Source organism: Myiozetetes cayanensis, unplaced genomic scaffold (genome assembly GCF_022539395.1).
Source record: "Myiozetetes cayanensis isolate MyiCay16 unplaced genomic scaffold, myiCay2020 scf135, whole genome shotgun sequence".
Lineage (NCBI taxonomy): Eukaryota > Metazoa > Chordata > Aves > Passeriformes > Tyrannidae > Myiozetetes > Myiozetetes cayanensis.
This window is the reverse complement of record NW_026086993.1, coordinates 54,457-73,965: the sequence shown is the minus strand read 5'-3', so window position 1 is coordinate 73,965 and position 19,509 is coordinate 54,457. Positions and strand designations below refer to the sequence as shown.

Genomic DNA, 19,509 nt, shown 5'->3' with positions numbered 1-19,509 from the left:
GCCCTGGGTGCCCCGGGCCGTGCCGGGACCCCAAAGCCCGGCACTGTCAGCCCCGGTGGGACCCCCTGTCCCGTCCCAGCGCCCCCGACTGACGGGGGTTCGGCGGAGCCGATGGCCGGGCGGACGGACACACGGACCCACGGACCCACGGACACATGGACCCTCCGCGGGGGCGGGGGCACGGGGTGGCCCGGGTGGGGGCTGGCCCGGGGAGGGGCTGTGCCGAGGGGGCGGGTCCGGGGGCGGGGTTGCCCCGCGGCCGCCCCGGCAGCGGAGCGGTCCCAGCGGGCGGCGGAGGCAGCACCGACCGCCCCCGGCCCGGCCATGTCCGAGCCCGGAGCCCCCGCGGCCGGTGACAAAGCGACCCGGCTCCAGGTAGGGCTCCGGGGCCACCGGGCGGGCTCCCGGCGCGGCCCCTCGCTGGCGGCGCACAGACTTCCCCCCGGGGCGACCCCCGCTGCCAAGCCCCGGAGAAGCCCAGGGTGTCCCGGGGCGACCCCCGGTGCAGCCCCTGCTGCGGGCCCGCGGCCGGAGCAGCCCCCGATCCCCCGGGGCAGCCCCAGCCCGGGGCAATCCCACCTGCAGCCCCCCGGTCCCTCGGGACAGCCCCGGGGGAGCCCCCCCCGATGTCCTGAGCAGCCCCCCGGTGTGGTCTCCTCAGTTCCCCCTGCCGGGACAATCCCCTTGCAGCCCCCCGGTCCCCCCGAGCAGCCTCTCGGTCCCCCGGGGCGCTCCCTGCCTGCTCGGAGCACCCCCAGCCCACCGAGGTACTCCCAGCCCCGGGCAGACCCCTGCTGCCGCCCCCTCGGTCCCGCCTTGCAGCCCCCTGCCCCTCGTTCCAGCCCCCCGACCCTCCCGGTGCAGCCCCCTCGTGCCCCGGGTCGCCCCCCAGGTTCCCTGGAGCGGTTCCCGGTCCCCCAGGGCAGCTCCCGGTGCCGTCCCGGGGTTCCCGTTGTGTTCTCTGTATTCCCGGGGTTCCCGGTGTCCACCGTGTTCCCCGTATTGCCAGTATTCCCGGTGATCCCTGTATTCCCGCTGTTCCCTGTATCCCTGGGGCTCCCAGTGATCCCAGTGATCCCTGTGTTCCCTGTGACCCTGTGATCCCGGTGACCCCTCTATTCCCTGTATTCCCCATTCTCACGGTGTTACCGGTGATCCCCCTTTTCCCTGTATCCCCCGTATTCCCGGTGTTCCTTCTATCCTTCGTATTCCCGGTGTTCCTGGTGTTCCTCGTATCCCCCATATCCCCTGTATTCCCCGTATTCCCTGTATTCCCGGTATTCCCGGTGTTCCCGGCTCTCTCCCGTCCCGCAGGACCGTGTCCTGGGTGGGCTGCGCTGGGCCCGCCTGCAGGAGCCCCTGGGCTTCATCAAGGTGCTGGAATGGGTGAGTGCCCCCCCCCACCGACCGCCCCCAGCCCGAGGGGACCCCGGAGCCCCCCGCCCCCGGACCCTCCCCGACCCCGCCACTTCGGGGATTTTGGGGTGTGGGGCCTCGTGTCCCCCCGGTGACCTTGAGCGGGTGCCGTGCCCGGCCGGGCCGGGGGCCGGGACACACGGGGGGTAACTGGGACACGGGGGCGTCCCCGCCGTTCCCACGGGCTCTGGGGGCGCTGGGTGGGCTGGGGAGGGGGTCAGTGGGTCTGGACCGTGGGGGAACCCCGTGGGGAGGGGGGAGCTGAGCCGAGTGGCCGCGGGCCCGGCCGTGCCAGGGCCGATCCCGGCGGGATTGGGTTTCAGGGCGGCATTTCCGAGCCTCGGCCTCGCCGGGGGCTCCCGGGGGAAACTGAGGCACGAGGGGGGCCCTGTCAGCCCGGCTGGGGCATCTCCCACTCGTAACAACCGGACTGGGGGTCGGATAATCCCCCACACCCTCCACCCAGGGAGGGCCCCCGTGCAAAAAGCCTCCGAAAGCAAAACTGGGAGGGGGGAAAAAAAAATCCCTGGAGGAGCCGCCAGAGAATTCCTGGCTTTGCCCCTGCACGTGGGGGCTGCCCACGGGCGGGGCTGGAATCACCTCTTGGTGGGAAGGCTCGGCCCGGGGGGGGAAAAAGCTGCGGGAAAACTCTCCGGGAATGGCGTTTTCCCGGCGCCCCCATCCCGGAGATACGGGCGGTGCTGCCCGGGAGACGGGGACGATCCCGGGGGTCCCACCAGGGCTGGCTGGAAACCCCCTCAGGCACTCAAAGTAACGGGGGGGGGGGGAGTCCGGGGCTCGGCCTTGGTGCCCCCTGAACATCAAATCCCGGTGCCAGTGGAATCCCGGTGCCAGTGGAATTCCCGGTGCCCGCAGCTGCCACCCGACAGCTGCTGCGGGGTGGCGGCGTGCCCGGGACTGAGCACCGGGGGGTGCAAACCCCTCCGGGATGGGGGTGGGATGAGGCGGGGGGGCTCCCCGCAGGGTCTCTCCCCCCCGCCCCGACCCCTGCCCGTGTCCCCAGCTCTTCGCCATCTTCGCCTTCGGCTCCTGCGGCTCCTTCAGCGGCGAAACGGGGGCCACGGTGCGCTGTGAGAGCGGGGCCACGACGGTCATCGCCGTCCAGTTCGGCTACCCCTTCAGGTGAGGGGGAGCTGAGCCCCAAAACCCCCCCGGGACCCCCCCCCGGGGGTGCTGCGCTGGGGTTAAACCCACCCCCCACACTGCCAGGACTCCCCGGGACACGGGCGGGGCCCTGAGGGGGTGTGTCCTGATGGGGACCCCTCACACCCCGACCCCGTGGGGACATCGCGGGGCATCCCTGGGGTTATGGGACATCCCTGGGGTCAATGGGCATCCCTGGGATCGTGGGGCATCCCTCTGGCTCCAGTTCCCACCACCACCATCCAGCGGGATTCTCGCTAATCAGGGAACACCAGGGGCATCCCGGTTTATCTGGGAATGCGCTGATGGAGCCGGGCCAGCCCCGAGCCACCGGCTCTGCCCCTCCCTGTGCCACCGGTGCCCGTGCCAGGGCACTGCCCCCTGGACAAGCAGCCAGGCTCGGAGCTGGCAGCGGATCTGTGCCCTCCTCCCAGGGGACCACCCCAGCCTGGGCATTCCCTGCATCCCATCATCCCCCTATTCCCAGGAGACCACCCCAGCCCGGTTATTCCCCCCAGGCCACCCCTCCATTCCCTGACCCTCCCTCCGTGCCTCCCTCCCTGCCAGGTTATACCAGATTCCTTTTGGGATGCCGGACTGCCAGGAGGAGTCCGAGGCTCGCACCTTGTACCTGGTGGGCGACTTCTCTGCCCCCGCTGAGTTCTTCGTGACCCTGGGGGTCTTCTGCTTCCTCTACTCCATGGCAGCCCTGGTGCTCTACCTCCGCTTCCATTCCCTCTACTCCAGCAACACCAAGCTCCCCTTCGGGGTAAGATGGGAATGATCCCCTTGGGAGCCCCCCGATCCTGCTCGGGGGGAGTTCCCAGGCTGTGGGGGGAGGGATGAGTTTTCCAGGGAAAAGCGTCAAGCCCGGCAGTCCCCGCAGGGAGGAGCTCGTGTCTCCCACACGGGGATCGGGGCCAGGAGGGCTGTGCCACCCCCGGCACCTCCTGGCGGGTTGGTGGGCTCTGCTTGTTCCATCCATCCCTCTTCCCGGGGGAACACCCCAGCCTGGATGTTCCCTCCACCCCTGGGGATCACCCCAGCCTGGTTATTCCATCTATTCCTCACCCCAACCAGGTTATTCCACCCATCCTCCCCATTCCCAAGGAGCCACCCTATCCTGGTTATTCCCTCCATGGCCATCCCAGGGGACTGGAATCATCGATAATCCCAGAACAGCCTCTCTGAGGTCTTTCCCAGCCCAGCTGATTCTCTGATTCCGTGACCTCAGAGATCATCCTGTCCAACCCCTGATCCAACCCTTCCCTGTCACCCAGCCCGTGGCACTGATGGCACATCCAGCCTGTCCTTAAACACCTCCAGGGATGGGGAATCCACCCCCTCCCTGGGCAGCCCCTTCCAATGGCTGAGCACTCCCTCTGGAAAGGATTCCTTCCCAATATCCAACCCAAACCTCCCCTGGCACAGCTTGAGACACGGCTTTCCCAGCCTGGTTGATTGTCTGATTCCCTGATTCCCCAGTTCCCTGATTCTGATTCCATGATTCTCTAATGCTCTGATTTCCATGATTCTTCAATTCTGTTATTCCATGATTCCCTGATTCCATGATTTCCTGATCCTCTGATTCCCTGATTTCCTGAACCTCTGATTCCCTGATTCCATGACTCCTTGATTCTCTGATTCTGTGATTCCCTGATCCTCTGAATCTGGGATTCCCTGATTCTCTGATTCCCTGACTCACTGACTCCTTGACTCCCTGATTCTGTGATTCCCTGATTCCATGACTCCCTGATTCCCTGATGTCATGATTCTCTGATTCTGTGATTCCCTGACTCCCTAATCCTCTGAATCTGGGATTCTCTGATTCTCTGATTCCTTGACTCCCTGACTCCTTGATTTCATGATTCCCTGATTTCATGATTCCCTGATTCCATGACACGTTGATTCCCTGATTTCATGATTCTCGATTCCATGATTCCCCGATTCCTTAACTCTCTGATTGTGTGAATCCCTGATTCCCTGATTCTGTGACTCCATTCCCCTATTCCCCGATTCCCCCACTCCCCCCCACCCCCCAATTCCCGCGGCATTCCCGGGGCATTCCCGTGTCCCGCAGGATTTCTCTGTCACGGTGTGCTGTCCCCGCAGGATTTCTGTGTCACCGTGTGCTTCGCCTTCTTCTGGCTGGTGGCGGCGGCCGCCTGGGGGAAGGGGCTGAGCGATGTGAAGGCGGCGACGCGGCCGGGGGCGCTGCTGGGGGCGATGGGCGTGTGCCAGGACCAGGGGGTGCAGTGCGGGCCGGGCCCCACGCCCGCCATGGGGCTGGCCAACATCTCCGTGGTGAGGGGGTGTGTGGGGTGTGGGGGTGTGGGGTGAGGGACAGGGTGTATGGGATGTAGGGATGTGTGGGATATAGGGGGTGTATGGGATGTATGGGATTTGTGGGATTTGGGGCTGTATGGGGTGTATAGGATATATGGACTGTGGGGATGTGTGGGGTGTATTGGATGTGTGGGATTTGGGGGTGGGGATGGGGTCTCTGGGGTGTGTGGGATGTGTGGGGTCTCTGGGTTGTGTGGGATTTGGGGGTGTGTGGGGTCTCTGGGGTGTATGGGATGTGTGGGGTCTCTGGGGTGTGTAGGATTTGGGGTGCGGGGGTCTCTAGGATGTGTGAGGTCTCTGGGATGTGTGGGTTCTCTGGGATGTGTGGGGTCTCTGGGATGTGTGGGGTCTCTGGGATGTGTGGGGTCTCTGGGATGTGGGGGTTCTCTGGGGTGCCCGTGGCACACAGGACACCCCCGGTGCTCGAAGTTCAGGGGGTGTGTGTGGGGTGCCGGGCGCTACGCCCACCCGTGGTTGCCCCGCGCGACCCCGTCCCCTCTCCCTCTTCCCGCTCCCGCAGCTCTTCGGCTTCCTGAATTTCCTGCTGTGGGCCGGGAACTGCTGGTTCGTGCTGCGGGAGACGCCGTGGCTGCGGCCGCCCCCGGAGCGGGACAGCGCGGCCGAGCAGGGCGCCATCGACAAGCAGTGACCCCCGGACCCCTGGGACTCGGGACCTCCCTGGCCCCGGGCCCTGCGCCGGCCGCCAGCCTGGGGAGGGGGCGTCGCTGGGCTGGAGCCGCGGGGAGGGGGGTCGGATGTTACAGGAGGGGCGGGGGATGGGGAATCCCGGGGTCCCGCTCGGTGTCGCGGGAGGGGGTCTGTGTGTCACCCCCGGGGGGGCCATGTCTGTGTGGGGGCGCATAAAGTCCTGGGTACCAGCTCTGGGTTGGGGGTCCTGGTGTCTGCTTCGGTGTGGGGGTGGGGGACACAGCCCTGGGGGGGTGCAGACCCCCCTAATGGGGTACAGACCCCGCTAATGGGGTACGGACCCCTCTAATGGGGTACAGACCCCACTAATGGGGTACAAACCCCAGGGTGGGCTACACATCCCCCTGGCAGGGGTACGGACCCCTGGGTTGGGTACAGACCCCCCAATGGGGTTTACACCCCTAATGGGGTACACGGCCCCCCCCAATGGAGAACACATCCCCCCATTGGGGTACAAACCCCCCCGGGTGGGGTACAGCCCCCCCCAATGGGGTACACACTCCTAATGGGGTACAAACCCCCCTGGGTGGGGAACAGCCCCCTAATGGGGTACACGCACACCCCGGATGAGGGACACCCCACTGGTGAGATACAAACCCCCTGGGTGGGGTACAGACCCCTTGGGTGGGGTACAGACCCCCCTGGTGGGGTACAGACCCCTTGGGTGGGGTACAGATCCCCTAATGGGGTATAGACCCCCCTGGGTCCTGATCTGGACAGGGAGAACTGAGACCCCCACCCAGTCCAGGGGTAATGGGAGACCCCAGACCACTGTGGGGATAACCCCATCCCAGTACAGGGGAACTGGGATCCCAGACTGGGATGGGACAGGGGAGGACCCCAACCCAGGATAAGGATAAGGTGTGTGGGACTCGAGTTCAGTACCGGGATAATGGGGGGTCCCAGCCCGGGACAGGATAACAGGGGACCCCAGTCCTGTGTGGGGTAGTGGGTGCCCCCATCCCGTGTGGGATCCCGTGGGCCCCCAACCCAGTGTAGTGACCCCATGTCCCCCCTCCTCTATAACGTCCCCATATCTCCCGGGATATTTGGGACACCGGGGGTCTCCCCGGAGCTCTCTCTGGGGTCTCTCGGGGGTCTCTTGGGGGTCTCCACGGGCTTCTCCACGGGGGTCTTTTTTGGGGTCTCTCCGTAGCTTTCTCAGGGGGTCTCTGTGGAGGGGTTTCCCGGGGGTCTCCTGGGGGTCTCCCGTGGTCTTTCTCCCTGGGTCTCTCGGGGGTCTCCAGGAGCTCTCTCCAGGGTCTCTTGGGGGGTTTCCCCGCTCTCTCCCCGGGGGTCTCTCGGCGTGTTTCCCGGGTCTCTCCCGAGGGTCTCCCGGGGGTCTCTGGGGAGATTCCCCGCTCTCTCCCTGGGGGTCTCTGAGGGCTTTCCCGAGAGTCTCCGGGGGTTTCCCACTCTCTCCCGGGGTCTCCCGGCCTGCTGCCCGCGGGGTTGGTGCGGGTGATGGGGGTTGGTGCGGGTGATGGGGGTTGGTGCGGGTGATGGGGGGTTGGTGCGGATGATGGGGGGTTGGTGCGGATGATGGGGGGGTTGGTGCGGGTGATGGGGGTTGGTGCGGATGATGGGGGTGGTGCGGGTGATGGGGGGTGGTGCGGGTGATGGGGGTGAGTGCGGGTGATGGGGGCGGTGCGGATGATGGGGGTTGGTGCGGATGATGGGGGTTGGTGCGGGTGATGGGGGGTTGGTGCGGATGATGGGGGTGGTGCGGGTGATGGGGGGTGGTGCGGGTGATGGGGGCGGTGCGGGTGATGGGGGTGGTGCGGGTGATGGGGGGTTGGTGCGGTGATGGGGGTGGTGCGGGTGATGGGGGGTTGGTGCTGGATGATGGGGGTTGGTGCGGATGATGGGGGTGGTGCGGGTGATGGGGGGTTGGTGCGGGTGATGGGGGTGGTGCGGGTGATGGGGGTTGGTGCGGGTGGTGGTGGGGTGGTGCGGGTGATGGGGGTTGGTGCGGGTGATGGGGGGCGGTGCGGGTGATGGGGGCGGTCGGCGCAGGCGCGGTGCGGGGGGCGGTGCGGGGCATGGAGCGGGGCGGGGGGGCGTTGCGGGGCGGGGGGCGGCGATGGCGGCGGAGCGGGGGGCGCTGCCCCGGCCCGGCCTGGCCGCGTTCGCGGGGCTGAGCTGGAGCGCGTGGCTGGAGCGGGAAGGGCCCACCCGCGACGGCGGTGAGCGTGGGGGGAGAGGGGGGTGAGGGATGGAGGGGGGTGCGGGAGAGGGGCCGCACCCGCCCCGATCCCGATCCCGAACCAGCGCCGCCGAGCGGCGGGAGGGCAGCGGGAACCACCGGGAATGACCGGGAATGGGAATGGGAATGGGAATGGGGAGTCCGGCACTGGGAACAACTGGGAATGGGAATGGGAATGGGAATGGGAATGGGAATGGGAATGGGAATGGGGCGTCCGGCACCGGCAGCAGCCGGGAACGGGGATACCAGGAATGGGAACGGAGCATCCAACATCGGGAGCAGCCAGGAACAACCGGGAACGGGGCATTGGACACCGGGAATGGGAACGGGGACACCAGCAATGGGAACGGGATATCCGACACGGGAATAACTGGGAATGGGAATGGGGCATCCAACACCGGGAACGGGGTGACGGGAGAGGGGAACGGGACATCCTGAACAGGGAACAGGGAATGGAGCGTTCTGTACCGGCACCGGGAACAGGGAGAGGGGAACGGGACATCCTGCACTGGGAACTGGGAGAGGGGTGTCCTGCACTGGGAACTGGGAATGGGGCATCCGGCACTGGGCACCAGGAACTGGGAACAGGGCATTGGGAACTCTGCACTGGGAACGGGACATCCCACACCAGGTGCCCAGGGCTGGGAACTGGACACCAGGAATCCTGCACGGGGCACTGGGAACCAGGAACTGGGAACCCTGGGCTGGGCACTGGGAACCAGGAACTGGGTACTGGGAACCAGGAACTGGGTACTGGGAACAAGGTACCGTGTACTGGGAGCTTGGCACTGCCTCAGTGGGCTCTGGGCACTGGGACTGGGTACCCCAAACTGGGAACTGCCCCACCAGTGCCCTGTGATGCAACTGGACAGTACTGGGAGCCCAGTCTGGCACTGGATGGGACTGGGAGCCCAGTGTGGCCCAGCTGGGTGGCACTGGATACCCAGTATGGCCCAGTGGCCACCAGTACCCCTCAACAGAGCTAGGAAAACTGAGTGGGCACAACTGGATGGGACTGGGGTGGCCCAGGGGTGGCCCATCCCATCCTGGGTGTCCCAGAGGGGTCCAATCCCATTCCCTGTGGCCCTGGGTTGTCAGGGTGGGGACCCCAGGGGTGACACCCCAGGGACCAGCCCTCCCCCTCCTGGGCTGGATCTGTCCCTGTGGGTTATTTAATCTGGATTAATTGTTCTGGGAGCACCAGCAGAGCTGGAACCCAGGACTGGGGACACTGGGTGGGAACACTGGGATTGGGCCCATCCCTGTGCGGGGAACATTGGGATTGGGATCATCCTTGTTCTGGGGACATCAGGAATATCCCTGAGTGGGAAAAGTGGGATCATCCCTTCCTGGGAACACCAGGCCCATCCCTGGGTGGGAACACCAGGCCCATCCCTGGGTGGGAACACTGGGATTGGACCCATCCCAGGAGGGGACACCAGGCCCGTGCCCGTCCCTGTGCCAGCCCCTGGCAGGGTTCTGTCTCCGCAGGCTCCGGGTTGGAGCCGGAGGAGGGCGGGAAGAGCAGCCCCAGGAGAGCGGACACCGTGACCCTGATCAAGGAGGGTGAGCTGCTCCTCTGGGGTGACAGGGGGCATTTGGGGGTCCCCCCTGGGCCGAGATCCCAGCTGTTCCCATGGCCCTGGCTCTGGGGGAGCTCACAGATCTCCCCCCCCCCAGACATGGACATCTTCGGGCACTGCCCGGCCCACGATGACTTCTACCTGGTGGTTTGCAACCAGTGCGGCCGGGTGGTGAAGCCCCAGGCCTTCCAGAAGCACTGCGGTGAGCCAGAGCATTCCAGGCACTGCCAGGAATCCCGGGAAGGGCCGGCCCAGCCCACAGAACCGGCAGTGCCCTCCTGGGAATGCCCCTGGGAGGGCTGTGGGGGCACAGCCAGGGCTGAGTGTTGGGGCTAGGGGAGCTCTGGGGGCTGGTCCTGTCCCATCCCATCCCATCCCATCCCATCCCATCCCATCCCACCCCATCCCATCCCATCCCATCCCATCCCATCCCATCCCATCCCATCCCATCCCACCCCATCCCATCCCATCCCATTCCATCCCATCCCATTTATCCCACCCCATCCCATCCCTTTCCTCACCCCACTCCCATCCCACCCCACCGCACTCCATCCCATCCTATCCCATGCCATTTACCCCATCCTATTTATCCCATCCCTTTTCTTTCCCATCCCATTTATCCCATGCCATCCCATTTCTTTCCCCACCCCAATCCCATCCCATCCCATTTACCCCATTCCCCTCCCCTCCCTTCCCCTCCCCGTCAATCTCCAATCCCTGCTGTCCCTGTGTCCCCAGAGCGCCGTCACAGCCCCCTGACCCCACCCTGCTCGTGGCCCCCCGCCCCCTGCCTGTGCCCGGCGCCCCCGGCGCTGCCAGAGCCCTCCCAGTGCCCGCAGCCGATCCCAAGCCCTTCCCGAGCGCCCGGACAGGGACAACAACAACAACCACCACAACCTCTGGTGAGCCCCGGGATGGGGGTCCTGCCCCAAAACCCCCTTCAACCCCCTAAAATTGCCCACAATCCCCTAAAACTTCCCCCCCAGCCTGTTCGTGCCCGTGGTGAACCTGGAGAAGATTCCCGGCATTCCCAAACCGGACGGGCACGGCTTTCAGGAGCCCCCCAAAGGCGACTCCAAGGACTCGCCGGGGCCCAGGGAGCCCCCCGTGCCCGGGGGGGCCGGGGGGGACTCGGCCCTGCCCGGGGACAAAGATTTGGGGGTCCCAAAGCACCCCCGATCCACAGGAAGCCGCCGCGTGAGTCCCCTCGCGGCCGTGGGGGAATTTTGGGGGGCTGGGGGGAGGTTTAGGGGGTGGAGGGTCCCCGTGAGGATTTTGGGGCGGCTGATCCCGAGGAGCGGGGGGGGCGGGAGGAGGCACCGGATTAGGGGAGGGTCACCCCAAAAGTGCTGGGTCAAATGTGCATCCCCCAAAAAAGGGGGTTGGATGTGAGTGTCTCCCCCAAATTTGGGGGTTGGATATGAGTGTCTCCCCCATATTTGGGGGTTGGATATATGTCTCCCCCAAAATACGGGGGTCAAATGCGTGGGCCCCCCACAAAATATAGGGGTTGAAAGTGTGTCCCTCCCAAAAAAGGGGGGTTAAACACGTGTTCCCCCAAAATATGGGTGGTCAAAGACGTGTCCCCCCAAAATACGGGGTATAAGACACGTCCCCCTCAAATAGGGGGGGGTCAAATGTGTCTCACTCCCAAATCGAGGGGGGGTTTAAACATGCCACCCCCCCCCCAAATATGGGGCTTGGACACAAGTCGCCCCCAAAATATAGGTGTCAAATCTGTCCCCCCTCCCCCCTGAATACGGGCCGTGCCCACAGACCTCGCCCCGCCCCCGGCAAATTTTTGGGGGCAGGGTCACCTGAGGAGGGCAAAACCCCAGACCCTCTCAGGGTCGTGTGAACTGGCAGTGTGGGGGGTTCAGGGTGCCCCCATGTTCCCCCGCCCCCAAGCCGTGTGTGTGTCCCCCAGGAAGGAGTGTGACCTGAACCGGCAGTGTGGGGTCAGGAACCCCCAAAGCGACACCCCCTGCACGCGCCTGCTCACCTGCAAGGTACCTTCAGATCCGGGGGGACGACACCCTGGACCCCCCTCAGGGCGTGTCGGGGGTCCTGACCTGGTGTGTCCCCCTCCTCCGCAGATCCACTCGGTGCAGCAACGCCGGGACGTGCCGGGCCGGGCCAAGGATTTCGATGTGCTGCTGGCAGAGCTCAGGGGGGCGCGGCGTGGGGACCCCCCCCGCAAGGACCCGCCCCCCCATCTGCCCCCCCACGCCCCGCAGGGTCTCCCCACGGCGTTGCCGCAGCCCCCAGTGCCCCCGGGGAACCCCTGTGCCCGCAGCCCCCGGCAAGGTGAGCACCGCAGGGGGCAGGACACGGAGGCAGTGACACCCCGGCCCACCCCAAATGGGCACCCCAGGGGTCACGGAGTGATGAACCCCCCAAAATGGGGATCCCGGGAGGACACACAAGATGCCCCCCGTCCCTCGGACAGGGCGTCCCAGGGTGTGGATGAGGGGGACACACAGAGAGTGACGCCACCGCCCCAAAATTTGGCCCCCAGGGCCCGGCTTTGCTCCGACAGCGACCACGAGGACGCGCCCGCGGCCCCAGGGAGAGGGGCACAGGGGCACCCCCGGGCAAGGGGGCGGCCGGGGGCAGCGAGGACAGCGACGAGGAGGGAGGGGCTCAGGAGCCCACCCGGACCCCGCGGCCACCGCGGCCACAGGCGGTGAGTGGGGAGGGGGCGGGGGGACCCTCAACTCTGCCCCAAACCCGGCCGTGGGGGATCCGGGGGTCATTTGAGAGTCTCTGGGGGTCGGGGGGTCACTTGGGGTCCCCGGGGAGTCGTTTGGGCATAATTGAGGGTCCCTGGGGGTCGGTGGGGTCACTTGAGGGTCCCTGGGGTCGTTTGGGGTAGTGAGGGCGCCCGGGGTTCGGGGTCACTCAGGGGTATTCGGGAGTCTCAGGGGTCTCCTGGGGATCACTTGAGGGTCCAGAGGGGTCATTTGGGGTTCAGGTGGAGTCACTCGGGGATATTTGGGGTCTCACGGGGATCCGGGAGGACAGGGGTCCCTGGAGGGGTCACTTTGGAGTCCTTGGGAGTCCCAAGGGGGTCCCAGAGGTGTCCTGGAAGTCACTTGGGGGTCCGGGGTGGTCATTTGGGGGGGCGGGGGCGGGGGAAGTCACTTGGTAGTATTTGGGAGTTCCGGTGTGATCTGGACGGGGTCACCTGGGGGGGCCGTGGGCGTCACTTGGGAGTCCCGGGTGGTCCCGGGGTGGTCCCTGGAGGTCACTTGGTGGTTCGGGGTGTCATTTGGTGATATTTGGGTGTTCCGGTGTGATCTGGACGGGGTCGCTTGGGAGTCCTGGGGGGGTCCCAGGAGGGTCCCGCGGGTGGGGGGGTGGTCACTCGGGGTTATTTATTGGGGCCGGGGGTTATTTTTCGGTGCGGCGGTGCCCCGGGGGATCTCGGGGGGGGATCTGAGCGTGGTGCCCCCCCAGTTCTGCGCGTTCGGGAGCCGCCTGCTCAGCCCGGGTTGTTACGTGTTCCACCGGCGGCTCGACCGCGTCTGCTCCGCGCTCGCGCGATGCTCCGGAGGCACCGCCGAGCCCGCGCCTGGAGGTCTGGAGGGTTGGGGGGCTTGGGGGCTCAGAGGGGTCGGCCGGGCTGAGGGGAGGGGCCACAGGGCAAGAGAGCCTAGCATGGGAGGGGTTTGGGGTCCTGCGGTCCCCGTGGTGAATTCAGAGAGTGAATTCAGAAAGTGGGAAGTGGGGGGAGTTCGGAGGTGTGGAGGGCTCGGGGGAGTGCTCAGGGGGTTCAGGGGGCTAGGGTACTCAGAGGAGGGGCCTGGGGACCCAGGGTGGGGGTGGAGGGCTGGGAACGAGGATTTGGGAAGGGGAGTCCCACCCCCGACCTGGGGAGCCATGTCCGTGAGCAGCAATTTGGGGGTCTCCAGCTCATCTCCCCTCCCTCCCCACAGGAAGATCCCTCCGGCCGCCGACCCCCCTGCACCCCTCGCGACCCCCCAGCCCCGCTGCCCCCACCCCCATTTACGTCCCCGCCGCCCGTCCCCGACCCCCCGCGCCCTCCCCGCCCCGTGGGGGTCGAGGGTGCCCACCAACCTCACCTACGCCGTGGGATCCCCCGCGGCCGCCGCCTGCAGCCCCCGAGGGCGGGGGGGCTCGCAGTCCGTCACCTCCCCTGCCCGCCCACACCCCCTCCTCCAGCAGCAAACTGCCCCCACAAAGCCCCCGGCCCCCTGCGAGCCCCCGGCCCTGGCAAACCCCCGCGCGCCAGGGCCCCCTACAAACGGCCCTGCGTGGGGAGGGGATGGGGCGGCGATCGCTGGGGGCCCCATCGCCCACCTCAACGGGACCTCGCAGGTGCGGCGCTTGCCCCCGCCCCCAGAGCGGCGGCCGCGACCCTGGCCGGGCCGGGGGCCTCGGGGCTGTCGGAGGACGAGGAGAAGCAGCGCAGGAATTCGGCCACTTATTGTCGCCCCACAAGGCCAAAGCCGCGCCCCCCACGGCGGGACCCCCGAGCCGGCCCCCGCCGGCCCTCAGACCCCGGCCCGGGGGCTCCGCGGGCAGGAGGAAGCGGGGACCCCCGGGCTTCCAGGAGGAGGGGAGAGCCCTGAAGGTACCGCAGGGGGCTTTGGGGGGGACAGCGATTGGGGTCACCCTGTGTGCCCCTGTCCTGGGGGACACTGGGGGTCTGGAGGGGAACAGGTTTGGGGGTCACTGTGGGTTCAGCCTGGTCTGGGGGACACCCTGGGGACCTTGGGGGGAACCCCAGTGCAGGGTGGGGGACACGATGGGGGGGGCAGTGGGGACCCTCGGGGACACCGTGGGGTGACCTTTGGGGATGGCCCACCCACCGTGGGGGTCCCGTGGGGTGGGGGAGGGACACTGGGGGGCCCTCAGGGGACACAGGGTGGGGGGCACTGTGGGGTGACCCCTAAACCTTGGGTTGGGGGCAAATTTGGGGACTCTCTGGGGTCACATTTGTCCCCAGTGGGAGGAAGGGGATGTTCCCTCTGCGTGGGGGGCACTGTGCGGACCCCCAAACCTGGGGAGGGGAGTTTGGGACAGTTTGGGGCCACATTTGTCCCCTCTGGGGGATGGGGGACACACCGGGGGTCTCCCTAACCCGGGAGGTCCCCAAGGGTCACCCCCAGCCCCTGTCCCCTCCCCCACAGTCCAAAGCCCATTAACAGAGGGTCACCAGGACCCCCTCGTTGTGTGTCCCCCTGTCCCCCCACCAGGAAATGCCGGAAAACCGAGGACGGGAGAGACGAATCCCAAGGAATGGAGAAGGAAAATCCCGAACTTGCAGAAAATACCTCAAAAACTCTCAGTTCTGTTCTCTTGCTGCTAAACCAGCCCGGGAAGAGGGGGTGGGAGGAGGGGATGGCACTGGGACCCCTGACCTCCCGGACCCCTAGGCCATAGGTATTTATAAGAAATATAAATGTTTTTGTTCTTTTTGTAAAAAAAAAAAAAAAACCACAAAGAAAGGAAAAATAAAGGAGTTGAGTCGTTGGGGGTGGGGGGTTGCTGGGGGGTCATTGGGGGCTGGAAGGGGTCAGTTGGGTGACCGGGTGATCCCCCGTCCCTTCCCCCCGTTGCTCCCTCCCATCCCCCCGATGGCAGTGAAGACCACCCTGACCCTCCTCCCTGGTGGGGTGAGGGGTCCCACAGCGCTGTCACTGTGACCTTTGTGTCCCCCCTCACCCCCCACCCTTGGAGCCCCCAAACCGGCCGAGGGCAGCACAGACACGGGGGGGAGAGGGACACGTTTATTTTGGCCAAGGCATCAGCGGGGGAGTTGGGGGAAAGTGGGAGGCACAGGACACCCTTTAGGGGCCGGGACCCTGGGATCCCCCTGCGTGCGGAGGGTGTTGGGAGGTCGAGGGGGACACCCCGGTGCCCCTGCCCAGGGGGGCACGTGCTCCCGGGGGTCATGCTGGGGGTCGCATGCCGGGGGCAGTGAGGATTTGGGAAGCGGGCTGGGACTGCATGGGGGAGGGTTGCCCTGACACGGTGAAAAGCTGCTAGTCCTGGGGAGGGTGTCACTGTCACCAGTGGGCCCCCCCCCGCTCTGCGGTGCCCACGTTGTCCCTCGTGGTCCCATGGTGACCTGGGGGGGTCCTGGGGGGCGATGAGGTGACCCCCAAAAGCTGGGGACACGGTGTGGGGGAGGGAGTCTGGCCACCCCTTCGTTCTGGGGACTGTCACAGCACGGGTGGGGACAGGGGGTGTCCCTGGGGGGGTCCTTCTGGTGTCCCCTCACACCCTTGTCCCTCGTGGTCCCACGGTGACCTGGGGGGCGATGGCGTGACCCCCAAAAGCTGGGGACACGGTGCTGGGGGTCAGGCCACCCCTCCTGCCTGGGGACAGTCACAGCAGCAGCGGGGACACAGCGGGGTGTCCCTGGGATTGTCCCCAAGGTGTCCTCCCGGTGTCCTCTCACACCCTTGTCCCTCGCAGTGCCCTCGGCAGGTCCTGGGGGGCGGTGGGGTCACCCCCAAAAGCTGGGGACACGGTGGGTGGGGGGGTCCGGCCATGCCGGGGGGTCCGGCCATCCCTCCTGCGCGGGGACAGGTGGCAGTGGGGGACCGTCCCCGCTGTGTCCCCTCACACGCCTGTCCCTCGTGGTCCCGCAGCCACAGTGACCTCGGCAGACACTCAGTCCTGGGGACGGGGGGCAGCGCCGCGTCCCCCCACGCCGGGGACACGGCAGGGGGGGCCGCGACCACCCCTCCTTCCCCGGCCACAGCTCAGGGCAGCAGCAGCGGGACGTGCCGGGCCCCGGCGCCCCTCACACCACGATGGGCGTGTCGGAGAACACCGAGCTCACCGAGTCGGGGTCCGACACCTTCCTCTGCACCTTAGGGCCCTGCGGGGCGGCCGCCGGGGGGGTCCCCGCTGCCTTGAACCTGCCGTTCTGCCCGGAGCCCCCTCCCGGGGCCGGGCGGGGCTCTGCGCGCCCCGCCTCGTGGTTGGGGGTGGTGCTGAGCACCGACGAGTTGATGCTGTCGTCGCGGGGCGCCGGCGCCTTCTCTGCGGCGCGGCAGCAGCAGCAGCGGCACGGCGTGAGGTACAGGTAGATGAGCACCAGCACCACGCTCAGGATGCAGCCCACCAGCGTGGTGTAGGCCGTGTTGAGCGTGTCGTGCGGGCCGTGCAGGGTGAAGTTGTGCACCAGCAGCTCCACGTAGAGGGTCTCGTTGAGCAGCGGCCCCGCCACCCAGCACGCGTAGGTGCCGCCGTCCTCGGCCCGCAGCGCCCGCAGCTCCAGGCTGCCGTTGGCCAGCAGGTTGGCCGTGCCGTTGTTGTCGCCGTCCCCCGTCACCCTGTCCCCCGCCGGCGTCACCCAGTGGCGGCTGCCGCCCTGCCAGCGGCTGTCGCAGCCCAGCGTGACGCTGTCGCCCAGGTGCGCCTCCAGCACGGCCTCCCGCGCCTCGCTGCAGTTGAGGGGCTGCCTCCCCGCCAGCTCCAGGATGCCCACGGAGGCGGGGGGAGCCGAGCCGGGCAGGACGCAGCGCAGCTCCTCCTGGAAGTCCAGCACGGCGCTGAGGCGGCGGCGGCGGCCGCGGGCGAGCAGCTGGAACAGGGCGCAGTCGCAGCCCAGCGGGTTGTCGTGCAGGTACAGGCGGTCCCGCAGCCAGGCGGGCAGCGCCTGCAGCTCCCCGGCGGGCACGGCCCGCAGCCGGTTGGCCGACAGGTCGAGCAGGGCGAGCTGCGGCAGCCGCGAGCCCTCCCGCAGCAGCTCCAGCGGGAAGCGGGCGATGCGGTTGCGGCCCAGGTAGAGCTTGCGCAGCCGGCCCAGGTTCTCGAAGGCCGTGCGGTCCACGGTGGCGATCTCGTTGTTGTAGAGCAGCAGCACCTCCAGCTCGCCCAGGTCGCTGAACAGGTTCTCCTCCAGCGAGCGCAGGCGGTTGTTGGACAGGTCGAGGTGGCGCAGGCGGGGCACGGGCGCGAAGGCCTCGGTGGACACGAAGGCCAGCCCGTTGTGGCTCAGCAGCAGCGTGTGCAGCTGCGGCAGCCGCGCCGCCGTCCAGTCCCCGCGCAGCCGGGACACGTTGTTGTGGCTCAGGTCCAGCACGGAGGCGAAGCGCGGCAGCGGCGACGGCACCAGGCTCAGGTTGGCCTGAGAGCAGCTCAGCAGGTTGGAGGCGCACACGCACTGAGCGGGGCAGGACGAGCCCGCCGAGCCCCCCCGGGACAGCAGCGACAGGGCCAGCAGCAGGGACAGCGGGGACAGCGGGGACAGCTGGGGCGGGACCACCCCAGGCACGCCCATGGCTGCGGGGGGAACGGGGCGGCCGCCGGGACACCTGGGGTGGGTTGGTCACCCCGTGTCCCCCGTGGGGTGGGTTCAGTCACCCCGTGTCCTCAGGTGGGGTGGGTTGGTCACCCCGTGTCCCCCGTGGGGTGGGTCGGTGTCACAGCGCAGGGTGGGTTGGTCACAGCGCGTGCCAGGCTGGCTGGTCACCCAGTGTCACCGTCCAGGGTGGCTTCAGTCACCCAGCGCTGCAGAGTGGGGTGGTTGGGTCACCCAGTGTCACAGTCCAGGGTGGCTTCAGTCACCCGCTGTCACAGCAGGCACCAGGCTTGGGGCTCAGCCAGTGGCACCGTCCAGGGTGGCTTTGGTCACTTGGTGTCACCATCCAGGGTGGCTTTGGTCAGCCGGTGTCACAGTCTGGGGTGGCTCTGTCACTCGGTGTCACGGCGCTGGGTGGCTGTGGTCCCTCAGTGTCACTCAGGGGGTGGCTTTGTCCCCCAGTGTCACGGCATGGAGAGGCTGAGGTCCCTGGTGTCCCGGCGTGGGGTGGCTGTGCTCCCTCAGTGTCACGACATGGGGTGTGTCTCTGTGCCCCGGTGTCACACCGTGGGGTGGCTCTGTCCCTTGGTGTCACACCGTGCCGTGGCTCTGTCCCCCGCTGGTCCCCCGGTGTCGCAGGTGCCCCGGGGTCACTGCCCACGCGGGTCACGCTGCGGGGTGGCCCTGTCCCCGCTGTCACGACATGTCCCCGCTGTCACGGCCCACCCGCCTCGGCCCCCCGTCCCTCCCCGGTTCTCTCCCTCCCCCAGTCCCAGGGCCGGCGGAGGATGCTCAGCCCCCCCCCCCCACTCCCCGGCGTTATCCCCGGGGTTGGGCCGGGCCTGGAGCGGGGCCGGGCCGGGCCGGGCCGAGGGGGGCCAAGTGCGGCCCAAGGAGGCCGAGCGGGCCGCGCCGAACCGAACCGAGCCGAGCGAACCCGAGCGGAGCCGAACCGGGCCAAGAGGAGCCGAACCGAGCCGAGCGGGGCCGAACCGAGCCGGGCGAAGCCGAGCGGGCCGGGCCGAACCGGGCCGAGAGCGGCCGAACCGCCCCGATCCTTCCCGATCCTTCCCGAGCGCAGCCGAACAGACCCGAAGGGGCCCGGCCCGGCCCGAGCGGTTCCGGTGGGCCCCGAGCGGTTCCGATGGATCCCGAGCGGTTCCGATAGATCCCGAGCGGTTCCGATGGGTCCCGAGCGGTTCCGTTTCTCTCCGATTTTTCCCGACCGTCCCCGAGCGCCGCTACCCGGGCGGCTCTGGGGGCGGGGCCGGCGGGCACGGAGCGTTCTCATTGGCTGCCCCGAACCACGCTCGACCAATGGCGGTAGCGCTCGGGGTTAACCCGCCGAGAGCCGGGACCACCCGGGACCACCCGGGATAGATCGGGACCACCCGGATCACCCGGGACCCACCGGGATAGATCGGGACCACCCGGGACCCCCGGACCATCTGGGACCCACTGGGACCACCCGGGATTGACAGGGTCCCACGGGGACTGACCGGGACCACCCGGGACAGACCAAGACCCAACGGGACCCACCGGACCCGGGTCCGGCCCCCTCTCCATCCATAACCCAGTCTCCATCCTCATCCTTGTCCCTGTCCCATCCCATCCTGATGCCCCTCTCCATCCCCATCCTTATCGACAGCTGTCCCTGTCCCCATCTCCATCATCCCAATCCCATCCCTGTCCTCATCCCCAACGCTATCCCACATCTCCATCCCCATCATCCCCATCCCATCCCATCCCACCCCATCCCATCCCATCCCATCCCATCCCATCCCATCCCATCCCATCCCATC

At 67.5% G+C, this 19,509-nt stretch overlaps 3 protein-coding genes across 3 annotated transcripts; 2 read left to right on the top strand and 1 right to left on the bottom strand.

The window, feature by feature from the left end:
* The first annotated feature begins 258 nt into the window (after positions 1-258).
* SYPL2 (synaptophysin like 2) lies at positions 259-5,575 on the top strand. The gene is made up of 6 exons (XM_050308936.1): positions 259-375; positions 1,315-1,386; positions 2,441-2,559; positions 3,148-3,349; positions 4,693-4,884; positions 5,447-5,575. Exons 1-6 carry the CDS (start codon positions 325-327, stop codon positions 5,573-5,575), a joined length of 765 nt encoding a protein of 254 aa, XP_050164893.1. The 5' UTR covers positions 259-324.
* Positions 5,576-7,717: 2,142 nt separating this feature from the next.
* Positions 7,718-16,055, top strand: ATXN7L2 (ataxin 7 like 2). The gene is given in 18 exon segments (XM_050308937.1): positions 7,718-7,820; positions 9,270-9,323; positions 9,326-9,406; positions 9,521-9,625; positions 10,162-10,247; positions 10,249-10,325; positions 10,410-10,620; positions 11,355-11,432; positions 11,520-11,762; positions 11,963-12,109; positions 12,883-12,961; positions 12,964-13,003; positions 13,362-13,389; positions 13,489-13,544; positions 13,546-13,700; positions 13,765-13,881; positions 13,884-14,020; positions 16,047-16,055. Coding segments are annotated over 18 exon segments (1,806 nt in total).
* Positions 15,402-18,451, bottom strand: AMIGO1 (adhesion molecule with Ig like domain 1). Its single transcript, XM_050308943.1, has 2 exons — positions 15,703-18,451; positions 15,402-15,531 (listed from the first exon to the last, which is right to left on the bottom strand). The coding sequence occupies exon 1, from the start codon at positions 17,684-17,686 to the stop codon at positions 16,202-16,204; it is 1,485 nt and encodes a 494-aa protein (XP_050164900.1). The 5' UTR covers positions 17,687-18,451; the 3' UTR covers positions 15,402-15,531; positions 15,703-16,201.
* Between the last annotated feature and the right edge of the window lie 1,058 nt (positions 18,452-19,509).

Excerpts from the sequence above, each read along its gene's own strand:
- SYPL2 (XM_050308936.1), top strand. The coding sequence starts at position 325 with ATGTCCGAGCCCGGAGCCCCCGCGGCCGGTGACAAAGCGACCCGGCTC. Across the intron at positions 376-1,314 it reads ACAAAGCGACCCGGCTCCAG|GACCGTGTCCTGGGTGGGCT; the intron begins GTAGGGCTCCGG and ends CCCGTCCCGCAG. Across the intron at positions 3,350-4,692 it reads ACACCAAGCTCCCCTTCGGG|GATTTCTGTGTCACCGTGTG; the intron begins GTAAGATGGGAA and ends CTGTCCCCGCAG.
- AMIGO1 (XM_050308943.1), bottom strand. The coding sequence starts at position 17,686 with ATGGGCGTGCCTGGGGTGGTCCCGCCCCAGCTGTCCCCGCTGTCCCCG.